We start from the raw sequence: 22,833 nt of genomic DNA, 5'->3' as shown, positions 1-22,833 counted from the left end.
TGCCTTGGAGGAATCCATGATTCTCCGGGTCTGGTGATGCTTGGTTTGCATTTCTGACGTTTTAGAGTTGGGTCTATATTTTACAGGCGCCTCAGGGCGTAATAGTAATGAAAGGGAGGGTGTGGCAGTACGTTATTGCATTATGTGAACTTAAGTTTAGCTGGGAATATGATATTTTTGTCCCGGATTCACGTGACTACGCGTGCCCCAAACTGAACCCAAAATGTCAATATTAGAATACGAGATGTTAGTTCTAGTAAGGATAGGTCACCCTCATAAAACCCCCTCCTATCTGCCGTTGTTTGGTTACATAAGCTGTACACCAATCTCTGACAGTTAAATACAGGTTTTATAGTGTGTTATTTACCATTCCTTTGTTTTTGTTGTACAAACTGAAAACAAGGGCATATATTATGATTAGCTATGAGTCCTGATAGCACGGGCATATATTATCATTAGCTATGCTCACAAAGCGCGAGTATTTTATGACAAAATAAATACCAATCTCTTTTTTATTAACACTTTATACATTTAAACTATAGATATGTACACCTTTTATATATAATATATTCTAACTGTGGCAGGGGTTTTAAATACTTTGGACAAAAAATAATAATTATGGTTTCTATTGTCGAGATCTACGCCACAGTGTGTACATCTCGCACTGGGTTGTGAATCGAATCCATTCTCTTTGTCGCTATTGGATACGGGCTATTAATTGACAGCCCAAGATTGACAAAGCTTGCAGCAGAATGGCCTCCGCCCCTGAAAAAAAAGGCAACTCGTAAGTCAAGCCTCTTGATATCTCATGTTACCATAGTAACCGTAATGTTTTCTCCGTGACACCTTACATTTCCAAGAGTCGAATCCTCTCACCTCAGATCTATCGTGGTAGACGAGTAAGTTTCATTAGATATCCCGGATCTTATTCTGGTTATGCTCGCAGCAGCGTGATCTACACTTGCCGATTGCGGTGGGGACGTCATCTTCACACCTCCGATCTCTCCGCCCCAGGCTGCCCGCGGACCTGACCGGCCGCGGGTGGGGCTGAGTCTGAAGTCTGATGGTAACGCTTTGCCCTCAAGTGCTTCTTTTCGCGTGCGCGTGATCTGGTGTATGAAATCAAATCAGAACTGTTATGACTTTATCAAAATCCCAATAACAGAAATACTGACGGGGCATTACCTGTTTTAGGAAATCTCTTTTGGCGTTTCCATATCCGTTGAAGATGTGGTCCGCAAATAGCAGCTTCCCACCTGTGTACATCTACAACGAATAGCGAATCAGTTATCCAGCTTGACACTAGCCGCCCGCCCCACCCCCTAAAACAAAAAACGTATGGCTACTAAAAATACAGCGATATCGGCCTTTGTCTACACAGAAAAAAGTTCCCTCACTCCCCCTCCCTTTCCATCATCTCCTTGATAGCGGTCTCCCAACGAGGCCAGTGACCGAGGCAAGGTAAAACCTATTGTACAGCGGCTGATGTAACATACTCATATGCACCCACCAGAAACATGCCTGGCACGGCGTTATGCCGCCTTAGCAGCAAAGGCTGCGTGTGCGATGAGAACTGGGCAGCGGTAGATATGTCGTATCTCAGTAGTATATAGGGGTCGTTACGAGCCTGCAAACACAAGGTTAAGTTATAAGTTATGAAATCATTATATCCAAGCGTTCTGTGATGACCAGAGAACCCTCACCTGAACACATGGAATTGATCTATTTCTGTTTTTCTCGTAGTAAAGTTGATCAAGCATTGAATCACACGGGTTGGCATCTGGATACCTTTGGGTTAAAGGGGAAAAATCTTTGAATCGACGGACGGTAATCTTGCAGAAAATCTTACTGCTTACTTCAATTTTAAATATTCTGTGAACTTTCACGGACAAATAGCTAAATCTCTTTCTGGCATCCGTCATTTAAAATCCTTGAAGTGGATTTATTGGCCGGCACTGAAATGGTTTCCAACCACGCCGCCACTCCCAAAGGCGCTGAGAAATCAAAAAACATCAGTATGCCAAACGCTTTAGAAGAGTTTATTTACGAGATTTCGTAAAAAGTATTAAAGCTTATTTCAATGTCCTCTTTGATAAGCACACTTAGGAACAGGAGCTTAACGATGACGTTCTTTAAATAAGCATCCAACTTGAATTAGCACCCCTCTTCAACACATTAAGCATAGATAACTCAGCCAGTGCTTTAAACGAGCATTTATAGTATATAATCCGTGTAAGACCTACTGCGCCCGCGAAACAAGCACAGCAGAGGCAAGGCCGGCTTAAAGCACCCAAATCAATTAATGCTTTAAGTACGTGATGTACGTACAAGGATGACGTGACGCTGACCACGACGAGCTGCGTGCGAGGCACGTGATCACTGATAAATACGTCATACTCCAAGTCGGTGATGACAGGAATCTTACGCCGATCGCAGCGACACTGGGGGTCTTTCTCACCGAGCACTTCCGCACGTAGAGCGCTAAACATTGAGTCAAGGATTCATGGCATCGTGCCCAGACAGATAGAGGGATTGGAGAAACCTTACGAAGTGTGCAATTCAAAAGGCTACTAAATATCGATAATTTTTAGGGTGAAAATTATTTTGTATAAGCTATTGCAACTTTTTGATGTAGTCTCTTAGCTTTGTGTCATGCAAGAAATGAGTAAAACTACGGTATAGTCATGATATAAGAACTTGTGCTTAGAACACACATATCGTCAGCGTCTTTAGTTGTAAGTGTTTGATTGTAATGAGTTTCGCGGTAATAAAACCATAATAAAAGTCCATTGAAAGTCTAGCAGATGAATATTAACATGTGGTATTTCAGGTAGATAACTCAAGTATGCAAGGATACAGACAACAGCCTGTTCTTGGTGGTGTGGTAGGGCGGGGCTGTTGTACAACGCCACAGCGGAAGGGCGCACGAGACGGTGATAGACTGTGAGCTGGTGATCTATAATAAGCAATCGAGCAGGATATAGATGATAGCACGACATCTCTCACAAATGAGAAGAGGGGATGACGACATAAGCTGTGGGTGATACGTCAAAGAGTATCAAATTCTGACTACCTGCCAGCAGTATTCATGGCATAGATTAGCAGACTGGGGTAGAATAACATCATCATTCTATTTGAAAGGGGGCCTACCACTCATGGAACAAGCCATGGGATTAATTCTAACGTGCGGGTCGTGTACGTTCGTTGCGTCTCTCTGTGATTCTTACCCGCTTGTAGTTGACTGTGCTCTTCCGTACGTCGTGCTCCTCCCGTCAGCCCCCGCTATATCAACAGTGACAGACCGCCTCGTGCCCTCCCCTGTAATATTCCTCGTCGTCTTGCCCTGGCTAGTGGAACTGCAAGCTCGCTGCGGAGACTGGGATTTATTGTCTTCCTGGGACCTCGTCAGCGCCTTTGCACGTGGAATAGGAGGAGCTGAGGGAGAACGCCCTTGAGGGGTCTTCCGTCCAAGGTCCCTATCGGACGGCATTGATCCAGGAAGGGACCGGGCCGAGTGTGCGAGAGAGCGCCGACGCTGTGCGCGCGATGAGGCGCGGAATGGGGCGGTTATTCCAACGGAAATACGGTAGTGTTCCATCCAGTCATACACAAGATTTCTGTTATATTAATAAAGGTTATCAATTTGGCAATGGCGAGGTAAAGAATTCACAGATAAGGGGACCTTACTTGACTTTACGCTGCAGTCGGAACAAGTCCATTTGCCACGGAGCGTCAGTTTCTAATTCTCGACGCTCGGGGAATTTTTCCTCAAGCTCTTTCTGCCTCTGCTCCAAGACTTCTTCTGAGATAACATCCGCTTTGGCTTGTTTCTATAGCAACGAAAAAGACTAAGTGACGCTCTAGTCGCGCTCAATGAAGTAAAACAAAGGTTTATTAGATAGACAATCCCAAGAAGTCTCCTTACCGCTGCTCGTTTGCGCTTCCCTTCCTTCTTTTTTGGTTTGACTTTGATAGACTGGACGAGAGAGACATGAGATTAGATTTTCGAGGAACACCTTTCACGGGGATTCTGTGGAGCGTGTTGTTCAACGCGAATACTGGACCCTAGTTTTTTTGTTCCTAAACCGTGGAACGCCTGGCGACTCTCATCGAATCGCGCCAAAAATTGCCAAAAAACAAATAGAATATCCCTCATACAAACAAATCGAACTGATCAAAAATTTATTTATCTATAAAAGGCTTTCGTCAGCAATAAGATTTGATTACCTGAAGTGCAGATAGCGAAGTGAAGTTGTGCTCGGTTTGAAGATAGCCCTGCAATAAAAGTGGTAAGCAAATCAATCAGTTCCACGACCCCACGAGGAGCTCAAATACAAATAACTTAACTCGGCTCTTTAAACATACCAAATCTTCCACCTTAAAGGCCTTTGCTCCGGATACTAAGCCAACTTGAAACTTTAAGTGTTCGCTTTGACAGTTGTAGTATAGTGTGATGCTGGAATGGCTGACACAGCGCAGAGAAATCATCGTGTTCAACTGAAAACATAACCAACAAAGATGTCAAATGAGCGTAAAGATCAACAGATCAATTAAACTTGACACTCTAGTTGTTGCGTACATGCACAACTACTGCGGACTGCAGCTTTCCCAAAGGCCACTTCCATTTCTTCTGTGTAGTACCATCTTCTTCTATGACAGAGCCGAATTTGTGTGTTGCCACGAAACTGGACAAACAATAACAACAATAATACGTTAGCTAAGAGTGCAATTTGTTAGTATTAAATGGGGGACTGCTAGGGGAATCAATAATCTTATTAAGTTGTAAACAGATTTACATTGCCACCTTGTATTTTTGGACTTTTTATTCATAAAACAGTACACAACAAATTCCTATAAGCCAATTTTCAGTTTTAACAAGATGTTATTGGGTTGGACTCAAGGGTATTTCACAGCATTTTCCCTTTTGCCTTGTGCCATAATGTGACATAACAACATAGCTGTCCACTCTTCTGTTTGCATGTTCAGCCCAGCATAACATGTATTTCTCTTATGTCATTATGTCCATGTAGTTATGTCAGGCTAATAGGAGGGGGGTGAATAGGTTCGCGGATCGGCAGATTCAGCCCCAAAATGCTCATGGATTACGGATTTTGATGATTATTTCAGCGGATTGGCGGATTTTGGAAATACAGCGTTTCACGGATCTGTTGACATTTGGGCGCGGATTTCGGATTTTGACTGCTTTGATGGTCCAATTTCGGATTTGAAATGAATTTTAATTGATGCTATTGTTTATCTGTCAAACCATGCGGATCTAAAAATATCTGCGGCAGATTTACATACCCCTATTCACCCCCCCCCCCCCCCAAATTTAAACCATTCACCAGGCATTACTCATCTTGAAAGGGATGAAATGTATTTGTAACCTGAATGCCTATTTCTATATACCAGAGCTCATTTATGCAAAGGACAGTCAAAATACTTTGATCAATTAATGATATGACCGTAATAAGTGAAATAGTGCTGAGATACTCACTTAATGCTGCCATCATTATGATATGTGCACCCATGTCCTGAAGGGGTAAAGACACCCAATAATGGCTGGCTCTCACTGTCGCCATACACAAGGGTATACTTTCCTGGCAATCCAGTTCCTGGATATATTACACAGATAGCAACTCTGCCAGATGGATAACTGAGATTTGCAGTTAAGGTTGAATTTGGTATTATGTGGTATCAATCTTTAAATGAAAATTCCTCACATACAAATCACAGGAAAATACCTTTGATAGGATCAATAGCTCTGATAACACTTTCAACTTTACAAAAGGATACTAGCAATATGAAGTTCCATCTGGTATAGTAATCAGAAACTTCATTCTCTTGTCATCTTCAGATATCTTCTTCCATCGTTTAGCCCAGGAAACTCCTTTCTTGTACTTCATGGCTGCTTCTAATTGTGCATCACCATAAAATTTCTGCACTACAGGTCCATCTTCACCCAGTTCCTTAGCTTTTTGGAGTGCCTCCTCCCTTTTAATAAACAATTTTCTTAGTAAAAAAAAGCAACAATACTTGTTTTTGTTTAGTTCCAAGGAAATCTGAGTTGGCTTTGATGTGCCATTCACTGGTACAATATTCTAATTAATATATTTTTAAAATGTGTCTAAGAGAGGGATGTCTTAAGTTTTTTTTCTGAACATGCAGGATAGTATAAAAGCCTTTCAATTCCAGGAACTTCATGGAAATCAATGGGAAAACTCATACTCACTTTTCTTTGATTGACTGGAGGAGTCTTGCTCGGGCCCACTCGATCAGTGTCTGACGCTCAAGGTCGTTTGCCTCAGCAGGGTGTATGATCCATCCTGTACAAGGAAATATGACTAAAGGTAAGGTTCATATATAACAAACATCTTTTTCAAATAAGGTTGTACTCAGAGAACCCATGTTGTAATATGCTTTCAAAAATCCGGGTTAAAAAATTGTAGATTTCTTGTTTACAGGGCTTTGAGCATTCACATGGTTTTCAGAGACCAGGATTTAGCCATTTATAGTGTATGCTACTTATGAACCTCTGAGATTTACAACACATGGATGCTTTGAGTGCAACTATATTTAAAATAGGCATATACAGCATTAATTGATTTGATGTAATCAGAAATGGCAATTAATTATGTACAGTATATATCTGTCTTCCAGCTTTAAAAGAAAACAAATATGTCAGCATGTCATGAACAACAAACTGTTCAGTTATGTGCTTTTCATTCAAAACACACTGCAACATTACCAGTGGGTATAAAACACACACACAAAATAACTGTATAAATTTCTCTATTCATTAATATCTTTATATCATTTTGTCATGTTATTGTCACCTTTGTCCTCACAAGTCCTTGACAGCAGTGAGAAGTTGATGCTGGTTGGTTGTCCTGTGTTGTGCACAGAGGGTACTATGAAACAGAATGATATTCACTCATCAAGATGCTGTTTAATTTACTGACTTAATAATCCCCACCTCTTTCTTGTACTTATATTTTACCGTCATCAATAATATCCTCTCCCTGGTCATTCTCTTCCCCACCCACCCCTCCCTGCCATCTCACTGGCCATCAGACACATCTTTTAGGTCTCCTGCTCATCATTTCCTCGATCAACCCAACCCCCCCCCCCTTATATTTCATCCAGGATCAGACATATTTTTGGGGTCTCACGTCCTAGTAATTTCCCCAACCACCCCTCCTTGGTATTTCACCCACCATAAGACACATCTTTGAGTTCTCTTTGCTGTTCCTCCTTCCCCCACCCACCCCTCCCTGGTAATTCACCCACCATCAGACACATCTTTGAGGTCTCTCTCCTGTTCGTCATCTCCGTAGTGCTCATGGGGCCCAACATTGATCTTCTGGTTGGCAGCTAAAAACTGACTACTGCTGCTTATCTTTTTCGTATATATTTTATTGCCATCTATAAGATGGAAATGGCAAAATTAGAATCAGTGGCAAATATTAGAACGTTTTTTTTTAAAAAAAAGCAACAATTATGAACACTTCTAATGGGTACTTCCATAGCTGTGTATTCAGATTAATTTTTTACCCCAAAGCAATCATAGAACAATTACTTTTTAGACTAGTTAAAGCAAAATAGCTCGAAAATTTTCTAATTCAATTATAGAAGGGTTTACAAAGGATCATCTTTAAAAGCTGTGTTAGTTTTATATCTCTATTTGCATAGCATTAAATTTGTTTTATAAGATGTAGTGCAAAGGCAGGTGATTACTAAATGCAAAGTAGAAATTATATTAAAAACAGAATTCTATTACTTCAAAAGTGTCAGGATATATCCAAAAACGTAAAAAAGTCGCTATTGTTTTGAAATTCACTTAGAGAATAGTATGACTTTTAGCGATAAATTGAATTTCCATGAGGATATGCTTAAAGCCTGAGCAAATTGAAATTTACTTAAGATGGTAAACACAACTTGGCATGTCATCAAACACACTCAAACGGCGAATAGACAATAATAGTCTAAAAGCATTGGACCGAAAATAGACCAAAACAAATGTAAAAGAACAAAAACCTACACTTGTTTAAATTATGTTACAAGTATCTCCTGCAGGATGAACATTTAATATTAGGAAAAGCGGCGGGAACAGTGTTAATTATGAAGTGTCGCTCTGTTTATCTCGGGTAAAAGTGCAGTAATCGACTTGTGATTACAGAAACACTTTACGACCTGCGCGGCGTGCAATATATGGTGTCAATCTCTATCAATAATTTCCCTTCAGCAAAGCTAGCCTGATTAAAATAAATATATGTTATAATTAACATACAACTTTACGAACGTTATAATTTTTTTCTTTAGAGTATCACAGTAATTTTACCTGATTTGTCAGAGTAGTATTTGAAGCGCTCTAGTCGAGTCCTGGGTCTCGAAGTCATCATTGTTGAACTCCGTGAATCCCTTCGGTAGTTCAGGATCTGCGGGCCTTCAAAAGACGAATCGAGTGTTGCTGGCGTCCCAGGGATCTCTGAGTCCATATCTCTTTTGGTGTTTTCAGTAACAATTTGCTCAGACTTTTTCTTTTTTATCGAGTCTTTAGACTCGCTAGCTCTTGTCTTTTCCGCGGCGTCACTTTTCGTAACTGACATTGCAATTTTTGTATCCGGCTGTTTTTGTCCCTCTGACAAATTTCGCTGTGAATCTATTGGAGTAAAACCTAAGCGTTTTTGTAGAATAGCTTGTTCTCTATAACTGGTAGTTTGCCATTCTCTTTTGACGTAAACTGCATTTGAGCTAAGCCCGTCGAAGTTATTCAATAGACGGCCTCGGAGTTCGTCCGGTAAGGCAACCACAACACCACCAGCTTTTAAAGTTTCTGAAACTTCATTCTCCGGCTCTTCGACAATAAGAGCCGGATTAAAATCGTCAGCTAACTGTCCACTCGTGGACAAGATATCTTCCAACTCCTCAACCTGTTTGCCGTGAATAAAATCAAGAAGTTTGGCTAATTGCGCTAATAAGTTTGGAGCTGCGAATTTATTTTCTTCAAATAGAAATCGTTGCGTGTTTTCCTCCTCGTCGTCTCCTTCGAGCTGTTCGAAGCTTTTAATCCCCGAATTTCCTTGTAAATTTTTAAAGCTAATATTGGGTAAACGAAGTGCTTTTTTGTCGAGTTTCTTGTCTCCGAATTCCTCCTTTAACTCGTTGCCTAGTTTGTAGAGGTTGTTTAGAACAACCTGGTTTTGCTCACCGCCGGCTTGTCCCGGATTCTCCTCTGCACTGATTTCAGATTTTGACTCTGGGACTATTTTCTCAGCTGCAGGTTCCTTGGGTTTATTTTCTCCTGCTCTCTGTTGCTTGAGATATGCCTCTACCCTCACAGCTCCACTGAGTCCCGTTAGCCGTACAGAAAAAGGCAAAAGCTCGGGAGGTTTGCGATAGCGTTTCCACTTCTTCTTCTTTCGCTGGCCGTCGAAAAAGTATAAGTCAATTCGTGACATCGTAGCGCGAGCATGCAGACGTAAGAATCAGTTCCTCCGTATTCGATTATTCCATCACAGAGCGAGCGAGAATCCAATAGTTTATGTGTACAATCCTCACCACTTATCACTTCTAAATTAGATCAGAATTATTTTGAGTTATTGGACCAGCTTCATACTTATAATGACTATCGAGGCCGTCTCCATGGAAACCATCCCAAGAGACAACAGACTGTTCATTTGAAATTCCGCTGAACAAAACGTCGCAAAAATGTTTAAAATTACGTCGTACCGAGGACTATTTATATTTATGCAAAAATATAATCTGCAAAAGCCAATGTCTTATCAGAAATAAAGCAACGAATAAAGATCAGAATTATTTCTAGAGAAGCCGACTTGTAGCTCACAGCGGAAGCCAAGTTAGTGTTTGAGAGATATGAAGCGAAAAAAAAAGGGCTGCTATGCACTTAGACTTCTAGAAACCAATTAAGTGTCAAGGGTGACATTCAAGAATGGCACAGAAATGTATTTACCAAATTATTAAATCCGATTTATTCGATATCCGTGCCATCGCATCGCTTTTAGTACGCATGTATTTCTTTCTTTAAATATCCAATTAAAAATAACCTTATTTAACTTTTTGGATTACCCCATATATTCTCCATTTTTTTTATTTTCATAAATGATTACTTCCTCCATAAAAAACAAATCGGTCTAACTTTCAAATAATGACAATAGTAGTTAACAGCAAGCAGAAACGGCAATAAAATTGTCACAGAGAAATAAATCCTAATACAATTTTACTGCAATTGGCTTTTAAATGGTAATGCTGTGCGAGTGCGTGAATATGGCGTGATAGGAAACCGATTTCTAACATCCACAGACAAAGTAAACACAAGCGTAGTAGGAAAATTCAGGTTTATTAAAGAGCTCGTAGGAAGTGTGGTTTTTATTTGGGGCGCTCGTACACTAACAGTGCGCCCAGTGTATGTCAAAGTGCGCATGCGCGCGTACAATGATGGAACGTTTTGCACACAAACACACAAAATGCATGAAAAAATGACATAAATAATAAATTGTCGAAACTAAGAATTAAAATGGCAGTATTAGAGCTGGCTTATTAGATGGGAAAAACAATTTAACCGCTTGACGAGGACCAGTTTTAAAGGTTGTGCTATCATGAGATTAGGACTGAGCATGCGCAGAGTGCGTAAAAAGTGTGTCTGCTCAGAGTCCGTGCAAGGTCTGCGCTGTGACCAAACTAACTGACTAAGCTGGATTTTACACCTTTTTCTTAAGTGCATTGATTCAGCTCTGATAGGGATGTCCTTATCTATTGATCTATCTATCTTTTGAGTTGATATATACAAATGATTTACATGTTTCGTCGTGGTCCATCACCGCTCATCTTCCATCTCGTCTATTGCTGCATCTTCCTCCATCAAAGTCTCGTCATTTCCAGGCCACTCATCCTGAGCCTTCACGCCTAGCTCACTAACAGGCCTTGGGATCTCATATCGTTTAAAGGCATTTTTCGAATAAAGATCAGAAATCTCTTCAGGTAGCAATGCGCACTTAAAAATATAAAACTCGTCTATGAGGCCTACAAGAGGCTTTTTGTCCCGCGGATTTCCCATGTCCGCGCATGCCCAGTCGTTGAAGACACCTGGCGGGAAGTGCCTACGAGGTGCGCTCGCACCCTTTGATAGATTGCCGTTGATGTACAGGTTTGCTATTCCTGTGGAGTATCGATGCGTTCCTGCGATATGCACCCACTTATTACTCTCTATTGGTTTATCTGAAAAGGAAATACGGCGTGCGTAAATATTGCGGGTTACAGTCGCACTTTGGCCGCTTTGTAACTCATTTGTCGATCATTTAACGTGTTTAGGCATTGCGGTTGTACAGTTGAGCCCCGTTAACACGACCGTTGAGCGAAGATCGATTAAAGAAGTGAAGTAAAGGATTCGAGAACCTCTGTATAATGATACTCGGTAATAACACACCACGGTAAAAGTGTTTGTCTATCAACGTTTTGGATTCAGTAATATATATGGGAAATAACCTCGTTATAACATAAAGTCCTTTTGTCTTTCTCCCATATCGTTATATCGTGGTCCCGCTTAAAATTAAATTTACTAAGATGTAAATTGAAGTTAAAATCCAGTTTAAATTTTGAGAGATCTTGAATTCAAGTTGCGTAAGCTGTGGTAGATATCCCTCTCTTACCAGATATAGCTTTAAACAAATCCGTCCCATTTTCATTCTTCAGAGACCACGTGACAACACCGTCTTCAATGCCAATATGGTACGCTCCGATGTTGAGCACCACAGGATTCCCGCACGTGAAGAACACCTCTTGCGAACCTTTCACCTCTGAGAGCTTGAGCCAAAGGGCGATGGTGATCGCCAGGGTCGGTCTGTTGCGGAAATGCTGAATGTCGAATGTCACGTTACCATCTCTGGTCAGGTTCAAGGCACGCCCGAACTTTCCCCCCTCCACCACGCTAGCCCCGCCCTGCATGGTGGCGAGGTTACCATTGTGTGAGGCGTCGTAGATGGTTCTCTCTATCACGTGACCGCGATCGAAGCTGAGGTAGGCGGAGAGGCAGCCAGCGTCACCTGAGGTAAGAAGGAGATTACTCTAGTGTTTTGATTAGACATTTATCAGTGTAGATAGAAATCGAGGAAGTTGTACGCTATAGTTTTAACAAGAAAGACATTTCTCCGTATAATTCTTTCTCCTTTTGACTTTTTCGCCTAATCCCGCTGAAAAAACTCTTGCGATTCATTTTCGGTAACACAACGTGCTAGAGTTCACTCAGCAAAAGTGTAAGAAGTAGAATTGTAGAAGCGGAGGGCAAAATAACACGAGAAAAGCTGTGTTGTCTAGATTGGCCTAGAATATAGCCCCTCCCCATTCCCGATCCTTGACCTGCGGATAATTAATCCAAGAAACTCCGAAACGGCGGTGTCTGTTAAAAAATCCAAAAAAAAATAATAATACCTTAATGGGGGCTACCAATGCGGAGACGGAACGGACAAGGGACTTCAAAATCAGCAAATTCGAAATTTTTAAACAATTCGATTTTTTTAAGAACCTGGCTCATATATGACGAGACGCACCTGGACAGCTGTGGGTGTTGCAGTATCTCGTCTCTGCTCTATTATCCACGTGGTATTGTGTTCCTCCGCCACATGTTAGTGTACACTCGGACCAGCCATCACCTTGATCAAAGTATAAGATTTCACATTCAACCTCAAGTGTGTCTAACTATGCTTGATAGTGGGTCTAACTATGCTAGTCAGTTTAGGCGAGTACACTCAGTAAGCATCCCCCGGTTGTACACGTGACTCGTGCGGTTTTTATTGCCTTGGTCCAGGGATCGTGAACAGAACATCAAGGACCCCTATTGTGTTCACGGGGTGTCACGTGACCTACGGTGTCTAGACGCCATATGGTTGTTAATGGCATGCCGTGTCCACCGCGTTAGGTATGACCCCTATATGACCACGAAGTCGTCTCGTGACCTGACAGCTAGTATCACTCACCGGCTGTCGCTTTTGCGCATTGCAGCAACGCCAGCAGGCACAACCATCCCAGTCCCGTCACCATGGTAATTGTCATTCACACCTTCGAAACAGTAACCAAGAGGAAACACGTTTAGAAACGATTCCCGCACGTGGTGATCGACGAAAATGTGTTTTTGTTTTCGATTTTTATCAACGATTATATTGTGTGATTGTTTTTTTGCTTTTGCTTTAGTCTAATCATACTCTGAGAAAATTCAATACCAAAGCTTCACTCGAGTTTATAGAGAAAAAGAGAGTAAAAAGGCGGTGTCACAACAATAATATATATAGCATAAGTTCATTTGGCTCTGGCCTTATGAGCGCGCCTGGAAAATTCTACTTTGAATAATATTACCTTCTACGTAAACAAAAGAGGACGAAAAGGGAATGGATATATTGTGTCGTTACTGCTTCCTTATAATCCATAGTAACGAAAGAAAAAGTGATACATCCAAGTGTTAGAATATGATTGTTTTATCGGCGCGATGGCCTGTTTCCTGCTCAGAATATACTGTAGCTCAATATTTTACGTATTGTACTCGCAATTATAAAGAGAGTTGCGACTCCCTGGAATCCAAAACGAAACCTGGGGCACACGGCACTCTAGATACAGACGAAGCTATGACGTGTGTAATCGTGTCATCGTATATAGTCTTGTTATAATCCCAACAGCAATCTCTGGATTTAGTGACGCGAGATTAATCAAGTTGTCAAGACATCTGACACTTTCAAATGCGAGGCACCTGCTTCGAGTCTAATAACCATTTCATTTACGGAGGAGAATAAAGAATCCCTAGATCTCGTAAGTAATCAAATATCATGGTTCCATCCGATTATAGGGTCTTTCTTCGATTTTACTCAAGTAGCGGAGCGACGGAATAAGCTCCAACGGAAGACTTGTCTTGATACTCGAAGTCCTTTTCATCGCATTATCTATTGAATCGCACGCCGTGTTTAACAATCAGTTGCAGATTTGTACCTCAGGATTTCGCGGTTTACTTACCATTCGCTCAGTCCATTCTTGTGTTGTTCCAACGTGACTTTTGGCGTCAAATTTATCCGAATCCTGAAGTGTATTTTCGATGGACTTTCGAGAGGAGAGAGTAACCCTGTCATGTGACGCGTGAAGAGAACCTGCCCTACCCGTGCAATCTACAGGTCCCATGCCATAACATTCTTCCCCACCTTCTCAGCTGGTCGGAAATTCATCAATAAAAAACAACAACAAACGAATCCGTGCCAAGCTAGGCGGGGGAGGTCTTACCGCAGTCCATTTGGTTTTTAGTACGCACTTCATGTATGTAGACGTGTTGGTTTTATAGTGATCGTTGCGCAAGTTTGTGGTTGAAATAATTTGTATGACTTTCAACAATGGATATTAGATAAATTTTATAGTGGAAAATCCTTCCGAATGATGAAAACTTCCAAAAATAAGATCGTAATATAGCATGATATCCATGTCACGTGATACAATTATTTATTTCTAAGAAATTTTATTATCACATGAAATAGATTGTATCATCAGTGGCCAACAAAGGGCTCCTTGTATATTTTGACATTTTACATAACTCACGAACGAGTTATGGGAAAATACCTTACTGCCCTAAAACACAATCTGTTATGGTCAGGTTTACATACTCCACGAAAAACACATTACTTTTTTAAGCTATTATAATCGTTTTTTTTTTATACTATACAAGGAACTTACTCTCTTCAAAAACTTCTTCGCAGCTATTATGAATATTTTTACAGGAAAAATACTTAACTCTTGCTGCTCAATGGTTAAGGGTCTGTATAACTTTGAAAACGACTCGATTAAAAATGAACACTTAAATGATATATTAGAACCCACGCTTTATTCTTTTACTGGGATATAACAAATATGACGCTGAGATCAATTAAATGAAAAATTCAGAGATAGTTCGGCATGACTGGGCGGTGTAATAATTACAATGGCCATATGATCAAACTATATTTTCTGTTTAATTTCGTTGCATGATTCACCTTTAATTGCTGCAATAAAGGTTCCGCGGTTTTTTTTCTATATTGAAAAAATTTGTAGACTTTTGTTATCTTTGGCCGCAAACCTAATTATTATCGCGGCCGAAATTAATCTGGCTGAATTATGGAGGCATTTCTGTTGAATGTCTCTATTGCAACAAAAATGAATTTGAAGTATTTGCTTTAGATTTAAAACGTAGGCATTAGTGTCTGTTGTCGGAAATTCATTGTTATATAATTGTCGGAGGCAGGGGAATTGCTAGGATCTTTAGACGGTTAAAAAGGATGGGAAACAGGTATTATCTGATGAATGTATATCGCCAGTTAGCAAACTAATAGCAAGCGATATTGTATTTTGCTATAAGCAGAGGATTGGAGATCATTTCTGTTAATGTTTTTATGCACAAAATAGATCATTATTTCATGATAGTAAAAACAGAATGCACTGCAATTTATTTAGCTTCCAAGGATAATGACCCATTCCCTGATAGTGTAATTATTAGTTTGTCTGTTTGTTTGTGCAAACCGAGAGAGCATCTACAATGTCCTTATTTGTGCCTAGAATGTGTAGAAGCAAAAAGATGACGCTAAGGAATGTAGAAAGTTCGAAAGAATCCTGTGTATGTGATGGCCGCGCAGCTCATGCTACGGGGGCCTACGCAGGTGGGACCTTTCAGAGTTTACTTGCATCTAAAGGAATTAGAATATTCTCCAGCTCTCAAGGCGACAACCTGTCTTGTATCCTTAAAGCACCCATAAATCAGTCCAGCTGAAAAAATAAATAATTCACTCCGAAATTTTAGCAAAACCTGAAAGAGTATTTAGTTGCTAGCTGGTATGGAGATTTTTTGTATTTTGATATCTCGAGTAGGGCTTTCCTATTGTTTCTATTATTATTTACTTTTTTTTTTAGGAATCTCCTTTTGTGCCACCAAACAAACAAATAGAACACACTGCGACGAGGGCTATGAAACTTTAAAATCACCACAAGCGGAGAGTTTCGACACCAACTCTTTTGATTGGCGATAGTCAAAAAATTATTTTTGAAATAGATTCCTTAGAATTCCTGATACCATCACGTCCATCATCTTCTAGGATCATTTGTCTGGTAAGCAAGCTGTTATAGTAAAATATGAAAAGTAGTAACAGTCGTACTCGAAGGAATTTACATTGTACTGACACCCGTCAAACCAAAGGATAACGTTTCTTGTCAACGAAGCGTGGAAAGAGGCAAATATCACCACTTGCACGAGAAATTTCCAAAGTGTTTTCTTAAGAAAAATTGAATATTTCATCTTTTTGAATCACTAACTGTTAAGCCGTAGAGCAGTTTGTTATCATCCTTCCAGATAAGTAATTGTTTTATATTTGAATTTTCAATGAATGTTTACGATGAACTAGAGTTGAACTTCATCAAAAGAAGCGGTTCGTTTGCATAGACACAATCAGTACTTACGCGAATAGAAACATACAACAAATTGTGTGGATTTGAAATGGTTAAAAAACAGGGTAGTAGAAACTTAGGTAATTGTAAAACCTTTCATTTCATAAAATGTCAAAACTATGAATTATTTAGTTAGTTTGATTGACAGCTTTGGCCATCGTATGTATTTTTGATGACTGAATTACCAAACAAAGGAAGGTATTTTGACAGTGAGGTATGAATAATTGAAATTTCATATTGATTTAAATCTCCTGGCACTTAACCTAGATATGCAATTTATAATTAATGACAAACTTTCATTTCTGGTCTGTGGAGCCGAGGGGATTGTCTCCCAATCGGGTTACGGCCAGTTGACACTCTGCGTATCACCAGAACACGTACCGTTGGGCGCAATGCTCTAAGCTGTTATGTCTTGTCTAAGACTGTAGATTGCTTGTTTTCAATCGAAACACGCGAGCCTAAAGACTAAGTGTTATTGTCTAGTGGACACGTGATCCGTAAGCAAAGTGAATAATAGCTGTTATAAGCACGTGGATTTAGTGTCGATGAATCTCGTAGCTATATAGTGGTTTGTTGTACTCAAGGATTCACTTTATTACGAAAAGGTCTTCGGAGGAAATTTCCGTAGATAACTGAACGTCCTACCCGTTTTGAAGTCGACTCGTGATCTCGTCAAGAGCAGGAGGTGAGAAGCAGACATGTCTAAATATTGCGCCTGTGTTTAGAGTTTAGATAAATTGCTCAATAAGAAAGGATAATCAATTTTCGGATTTTCTGTTTCGAGGCTTGTAATCATCGCGATAGATTTGAACCCTTGATTGTAGAAGATTTACGTGAACTCAGATTACCACGCGCACCTCTCTGTTTGGTACTTGCATGTTCGATGACATAATTTTGTCCCAGCAATTTAGAATACCGGGTTTAAAAGGTGCAAGAAGCAAAGCAAGTTTACTCGCCAAAGTTCTATTTCTTTGTGATGGGAGCGATCGCCTAGTCAAGCCACCATTTAGAAAAAAAAATTAATCAAATATCACTTGCCTAACGGTCAGAACTAGATTGCATTTTAAAAAGACTTAAATTATTTGTGTTTTTTTTTTCTATGTAGTGAATGAAAACACAGATTACGAGTTAGAACAGATAAGAAGGAAAATAAATGAGCTCTTATTTATATTGATGAATTACCGGGATCTGTCAGAGTTACGGCAACGCTAAGGGTAAAAATACTCGCAAGTACGGGCTAAGAGGTAGTTGTCAATACTGTCACTTCCTTATCCATAATAGCCGCTCATTCCAGTTAACCCTATGGACGAAGACAAATAACATCTCGCCTTTCACCATTACCAATTGTTAATTAAGATATTTGTTTGACGTCGCAGCTGCCATGAAGCCATCAAGTCAGAAAATGTCGTAGTGTTCTTTATTATCGGTGATCTTGGCTCGACTTTTCTCTGCTAGGACATCAATCACATGATTGGCGCCCTCGGCCACCAGGTTAAAAGTTTTTTTTATTAGGCGCATATAAACATCACTCATAAAGAGCCATTAAGAGCCTGCCCAGGCTAAATTCCTTGCCGAAAGGGAATGCTCCATGCGAGAGCAGGGATTTCCTAGCGATCCTTGCAATGAATATTTTAGGATATTACAGGTGCCTTCGCACGGTTGAGTAGTGATATGAATTACCCACTAGGTATTCTACACGGGTTTTGCATGCCGGCTTCTACTAAGTGATTTATCTCACCTGGATGGACAACCTTCAAGTCATTACTTATTTAGGAAATCGTGCATTTTTGATAAGTTCAGTGTTAAAGAAAGCTTAGCCTTAGAGTAAAACCTTAATCTGTGTGACACAGCGCTCATCCTGTTCTCCGTAGGATTGAGGAAAGGGGACGATTTCCACTCGTGGCTGGCACTGCAGTAGTGGCTTATCTTTACCAGGATGGGGGACCGAACGAGAGGTAGCCCTTCTGCACAGTTCTCTCTGAGTAATTCTACCACAAACAACGGGAAACGGCCGGCGTCGAATCAAGCGGTCGCCATGGAAGACTTGTTTAACTATTTGTATGGCTACACTCCTCTGCGTCTAGTTGACCCGAAAGAGTTGCAGCGAGAGCGACTCAAGAAAGTTCAGGTGGAGAAGGACACAAGTGGCACCGTGACATGTGAGTGGAGTTTAGATAATATTTATTAGGAGACGGAGGGTCTATCATATTGAAAAATTTCATTGCTTTGCTTTTGGAAGCTAAAAAATGCATGGTCGGAGTTAAACACTCAAATTTCACAATGCTACCACCCGCCGTATTGCTGGATATCTAGTGAATATTTTAGATCCTCTTACACTTTGATAAACAGTTTTCAGACTTATCTGAAGTAGTGCTGGATAATGATTGCGGAAATTTTTTTTTCTTAAAATAGCGAGTATGATTATTTAAAAAAAAATACTTTATCAATTCGCGATATTTTTTTATCGTAACAATTTGTAAAAACAAATAAATTGAAATAGAATTTCAAGAATATCATGGTGCTTATAATATCTGTATTCTTTCAGAAGAAAAATAAACGCCGACTTTAAAAAATAAGTAAGATCAGTTACGAAGACAACAAATATTTACTCAAACGGTGGTGGTCATCCATTTGATCTTCCGCTGTCTAGGACTGTCATTAATAGAAGGAAGCATTTTCAGGCCTTTGTGATCGACGTTAAACTATTTCCTGATCCACCAACATAAAAGTACCCAAGCGTCTACTTAGCCGTGTATTTTTTCTCTGCTATGACAAATGCAATGGCGTGGCGTTTGACGGCACGGTAGCCATGAAGGTTAATATTGGATTTCTCTGTCGCTGTTCTGTCAATACAGCTTTTTTCAAACTAATACAGATAGAAATGAAAGATTGTTGCATCATTTGACGTTAATGTTCTTTTTTATTCGTCATGTGTGAATATCTCTTGCTTGGTCAGATTTAAAACATGTTTTCTTTTTCTCGAGCTTGTACGCCCCCTTTTTTCGCAAATTGAGACGTGTTTTGACTAAAACAACAACACACCGATTGGGAATACGCTTGAGTTAGCTAACTGTCACGCATTATCATTTTCTTTGTCATGGTAAACTTGACATATACGGCTAATTTGTTACACCAAAAAAAGACCCCAAAAAGAGAAGGTTATCGCGATTCAATATTGTCGCAATAACTCGCTTCTTCACCAGTGAGATCTTATTTTTGTGTAGTCGATTTAAGAGAGCGGTTTTCCGATCTCCGTTGATACGGCAAACAAAGGTGTCTCTCAAGGGGCAAAAGAATCCCGCTGCGTTTAGCCAAACTAACAGAATTTACCGATACATACCTCTTACAATAAGACAAGAGAGGTTGCCTCAAATACTATGGTTTATAATCATGCTTTGTTTGACAATATTATGTCTTTTTAAAGTCTATCTATAAGGGTTTGTTTTTTGTCTATGTTCGTTTTTTTTGTTTTGTTACGAAGCGCGTTTGAATGAAAAAGGCTTTATGACCGAGACCATCTTCCGTCAGATCCCCCATGGCGATAGAAAACGTATCTGTTTCTATTGTATTTAGTCGCGCCAGCAACTAACGGTGACAGATAATGAATTGTTTATCGTGCATCGAGTCATCCAAACCCCCGAAAGAAACACGTAACGCAGGGATAGATTTCGCTTTTTCCAGAATGCGAAAAAATACAATGCAATATTTATGCAGGCAGGTCCATTTCAAATAAGAGATCCACTAAATAATTATTATCTTATTGACGAATAATCTTCAGATGGTGCACCTCCCACAAAGCAATTAAAACCTTGGGTTGGTCTAGAAATATAACGAACAGTTTTTTTAAATAAATATTTTGATGAGAAATCTTGTTTTCTAGATTGTGAGGTTTGTAACGAGAAGCACGAAGGCGAATGTCCGATGCACGGACCCTTGCACTCACTGCGCAAGCTCGTAACCGCTGGCCAGTCAAGCAGCCCGCTCGAGAACGGCTCAGTGCTGAAATTCCCGGATGAAGTGTGTCTGTGTACATCCAGTATTCCTTGCGTGCGTTACGGGGTGTGCGCGCGCAAGCGTATCCCGGCCGGGACCTGGATCGGGCCGTATGAAGGCAAACTGATGCGACCGGAGGATATTGGCAGTGACACGGATACCGAGTACATGTGGGAGGTGCGTGTCTCTTTGTTGTGTTCTTTATATGTTGTCATCGAATGTTTAACGATTCAAATGATGATAATGTTGCTGCTGGTGACAAATGATGCGGGGATGACCACACCATACTTGATGATTTTAATGACGACGTCATAACTCTGAAGACAACGATTTAACTCTGAAGATGGCAATTTTCGATGTTGATGATGCTAATGATCAATTATAATAAAGATGTCTCTAAATAATGGGTTTGATATTTATGTTACTGATCAAGTCCCCTTTCCCGTTTCCCTTCTTGTTCCAGGTTTTCCATGATGGCCAAGTGAGCCATTACCTGGACGGTCGCGAGGAAGCAAACGCGAGCTGGATGCGGTTTGTGCGGTGCGCACGACACAAGAAGGAGCAAAACATGGTGGTATTCCAGTACCACGGCTGCGTGTACTATCGCACCGTCAGAGACATCCTGGCAGGCCAGGAATTACTGGTCTGGTATGACGCTAGGTACTCGCAATTCATGGGGGTTCCTGTCGCGCTAAGTGACTCCGGCACTAGAGGTACGTCTTACAATAAACAAGAGATTCTGTGCCGGATTGTTTAGTGTTTATTTTAGTTTTGAGTTTGACCTGTTTACCTTTTTAGGTGTGCATCCCCCAAGAGACTTGGTCGCTCAAAGAAACCGTGAAAGGCACGATGCAGATGAGCCCCCGGCCAAGCGGCATCACCACACAGATCATGCTCCTGCGCAGCGAGGGCGACCGCCATTACGGCGCGCGCAAGACGAATCGCGCGCGAAAACCGAGTTGAATAGCACCTCGCAGGCAGAGGAGAGAAAGGAGGACCGCAGGACCGTGGCATATCGCGGTAGAGCGGCTTATAACGGGAAGTATTCCGGGCGGACATCACGCGACATGGCGGATGACTTCACATGGCGGTGTAACTTGTGTTTCAAGGCATTCGCGGTGCGGGAACAGCTTGAAGAGCATCAGTGCAATGGTATGGGCAAAAATCTGGTGTGTCATCATTGCAATCAGACCTTCTCTCACCCGGTGGAGTTTAGAAACCACGTGGAGTCGCATGCTAACGAGAGGCCGTTCCGGTGCGGTTTCTGCTCGAGTGCGTTCGCCAGTGCAGCGCTGCTCAATCAACATGTGCGGGTTCACTTAACGGACAGCAGACTCGTGAAAATGGACTCAAGGCTTGAGAGGACAATAGGCCACGACTTTCAATTCTAATACGAGCATCAGTTCATTATGATTATTATGGACCTGTTTCCTGAAAAAAGGTGGACTACTTTCAATTCTAATGTGGGGAACAGTTCATTATGATAATTATGAATCTGCTCCCTGAAGAAAGGGCTTGACGACTTTCAATTATGATCAGTTCATTGTGACTTAGACCTGCTTCCTGAAGAAAAGAGTTTGACGGCTTTCAAATGATACTTGGATCAGCTCCTTTTGATTATTATGGAACTTCTCCCTGAAGAAAGGGTTTGACGTATTTCAATAATGATACGACGATCAGTTCATTGTGACTTGGACCTGCTTACTGAAGAAAAGAGTTTGACTGCTTTCAAATGATACTAGGATCAGCTCTTTTTGATTATTAAGGAACTAATTCCTGAAGAAGGGCTCAATACCGCACATACACAACTTACAGTCCTTTAAGGATGGTGTAAAAATGTTTGAAATTTTGGAAAAATGTAATTGTGTTCATTACGAAGTAATACGCCACATAATAGACTGTGCATTACAAACAAACAAAGACAAGGTCATTGTAATTTCTGACATGTATTTAAGTTACCGCGTGTCACACACCTTCATGTCACGCAATGAAGGTGTGTCAATCACGCGCCGATCATTTTATGATAGATGAATTCAACTTCCGCTCATTGCGCTTGTTCGCAAAATTGCACGGAGCGTGAGCAAGGACACGGGGAAGGGCTCGCATTCAGATAGCGTTTTGTACTTTTTATTTAGAAAAGGAATATCGCAAATTTGTCGTAATTTTATCGTTTCTTTGCTGCTGGTTTTAGATATTCATATTTATCTTGTCCTTGTGGACTCGATCCAGTCCCCTCAACTTCTACCTTTGACGCCCAAGTAACGGGGACCTGGGTTCTTCATTTGTAAATAAAATTTGTACTGTGTGCATTAATAAAACCTTTTATGTAATAGCTCTTCCTTGCGTTTTTATAGAGAGTAGAAGCCATTGTGGCAAATATTG

At 40.7% G+C, this 22,833-nt stretch overlaps 3 protein-coding genes across 7 annotated transcripts; 1 reads left to right on the top strand and 2 right to left on the bottom strand.

Moving 5' to 3' along the window:
• Positions 1–498: 498 nt before the first annotated feature.
• Positions 499–9,643, bottom strand: LOC116603703. 2 transcript variants are annotated; one of them, XM_032365294.2, is made up of 19 exons: positions 8,342–9,641; positions 7,291–7,425; positions 6,837–6,911; positions 6,233–6,326; positions 5,797–5,994; positions 5,498–5,656; positions 4,580–4,685; positions 4,366–4,497; positions 4,228–4,275; positions 3,926–3,976; positions 3,688–3,830; positions 3,228–3,617; positions 2,858–2,956; positions 2,329–2,481; positions 1,704–1,788; positions 1,511–1,627; positions 1,186–1,266; positions 877–1,109; positions 499–765 (listed from the first exon to the last, which is right to left on the bottom strand). In XM_032365294.2, exons 1-19 carry the CDS (start codon positions 9,459–9,461, stop codon positions 639–641), a joined length of 3,546 nt encoding a protein of 1,181 aa, XP_032221185.2. In that variant the 5' UTR covers positions 9,462–9,641; the 3' UTR covers positions 499–638. The 2 variants fall into 2 exon arrangements, 1 of the variants encoding a protein (XP_032221185.2); XR_007311629.1 differs by lacking the exons at positions 499–765; positions 877–1,109; positions 1,186–1,266; positions 1,511–1,627 and adding an exon at positions 1,857–1,994 and having other exon boundaries at positions 1,738–1,788; positions 8,342–9,643.
• Positions 9,644–10,341: 698 nt separating this feature from the next.
• LOC5520431 lies at positions 10,342–14,258 on the bottom strand. Its single transcript, XM_001640218.3, has 5 exons — positions 14,017–14,258; positions 12,993–13,074; positions 12,567–12,668; positions 11,670–12,062; positions 10,342–11,238 (listed from the first exon to the last, which is right to left on the bottom strand). The coding sequence occupies exons 2-5, from the start codon at positions 13,066–13,068 to the stop codon at positions 10,838–10,840; spliced, it is 972 nt and encodes a 323-aa protein (XP_001640268.1). The 5' UTR covers positions 13,069–13,074; positions 14,017–14,258; the 3' UTR covers positions 10,342–10,837.
• Positions 11,931–22,783, top strand: LOC5520359 (putative histone-lysine N-methyltransferase PRDM6). 4 transcript variants are annotated; one of them, XM_032365299.2, is made up of 5 exons: positions 11,931–12,067; positions 18,330–18,617; positions 20,339–20,628; positions 20,915–21,164; positions 21,250–22,783. In XM_032365299.2, the coding sequence occupies exons 2-5, from the start codon at positions 18,395–18,397 to the stop codon at positions 21,840–21,842; spliced, it is 1,356 nt and encodes a 451-aa protein (XP_032221190.1). In that variant the 5' UTR covers positions 11,931–12,067; positions 18,330–18,394; the 3' UTR covers positions 21,843–22,783. The 4 variants fall into 4 exon arrangements, with proteins under 4 accessions (XP_032221190.1, XP_032221189.1, XP_032221188.1 ...); XM_032365298.2 differs by lacking the exon at positions 11,931–12,067 and adding an exon at positions 15,808–16,122; XM_032365297.2 differs by lacking the exon at positions 11,931–12,067 and adding an exon at positions 16,187–17,143.
• The last annotated feature ends 50 nt before the right edge of the window (positions 22,784–22,833 follow it).

This window comes from Nematostella vectensis, chromosome 1, assembly GCF_932526225.1.
Source record: "Nematostella vectensis chromosome 1, jaNemVect1.1, whole genome shotgun sequence".
Classification (NCBI taxonomy): Eukaryota; Metazoa; Cnidaria; class Anthozoa; order Actiniaria; family Edwardsiidae; genus Nematostella; species Nematostella vectensis.
The sequence above is the reverse complement of the archived record's forward strand: the minus strand, read 5'-3'. Positions and strand labels throughout refer to the sequence as shown.

Bases quoted from the DNA above. Each gene is read 5' to 3' on its own strand.
- LOC116603703 (XM_032365294.2), bottom strand. From the start codon at position 9,461: ATGTCACGAATTGACTTATACTTTTTCGACGGCCAGCGAAAGAAGAAG. The intron at 3,618-3,687 runs GTAAGGTCCCCT...TTAATATAACAG, and splicing joins CGACTGCAGCGTAAAGTCAA to AAATCTTGTGTATGACTGGA. The intron at 2,482-2,857 runs GTATCCTTGCAT...CTCAATGTTTAG, and splicing joins CCAAGAACAGGCTGTTGTCT to CGCTCTACGTGCGGAAGTGC.
- LOC5520431 (XM_001640218.3), bottom strand. From the start codon at position 13,068: ATGACAATTACCATGGTGACGGGACTGGGATGGTTGTGCCTGCTGGCG. The intron at 12,669-12,992 runs GTGAGTGATACT...ACTTTGATCAAG, and splicing joins ATGCGCAAAAGCGACAGCCG to GTGATGGCTGGTCCGAGTGT. The intron at 11,239-11,669 runs GTAAGAGAGGGA...TTTCCTTTTCAG, and splicing joins TTTGTTTAAAGCTATATCTG to ATAAACCAATAGAGAGTAAT.
- LOC5520359 (XM_032365299.2), top strand. From the start codon at position 18,395: ATGGGGGACCGAACGAGAGGTAGCCCTTCTGCACAGTTCTCTCTGAGT. The intron at 18,618-20,338 runs GTGAGTGGAGTT...CTTGTTTTCTAG, and splicing joins CACAAGTGGCACCGTGACAT to ATTGTGAGGTTTGTAACGAG. The intron at 21,165-21,249 runs GTACGTCTTACA...TTACCTTTTTAG, and splicing joins AAGTGACTCCGGCACTAGAG to GTGTGCATCCCCCAAGAGAC.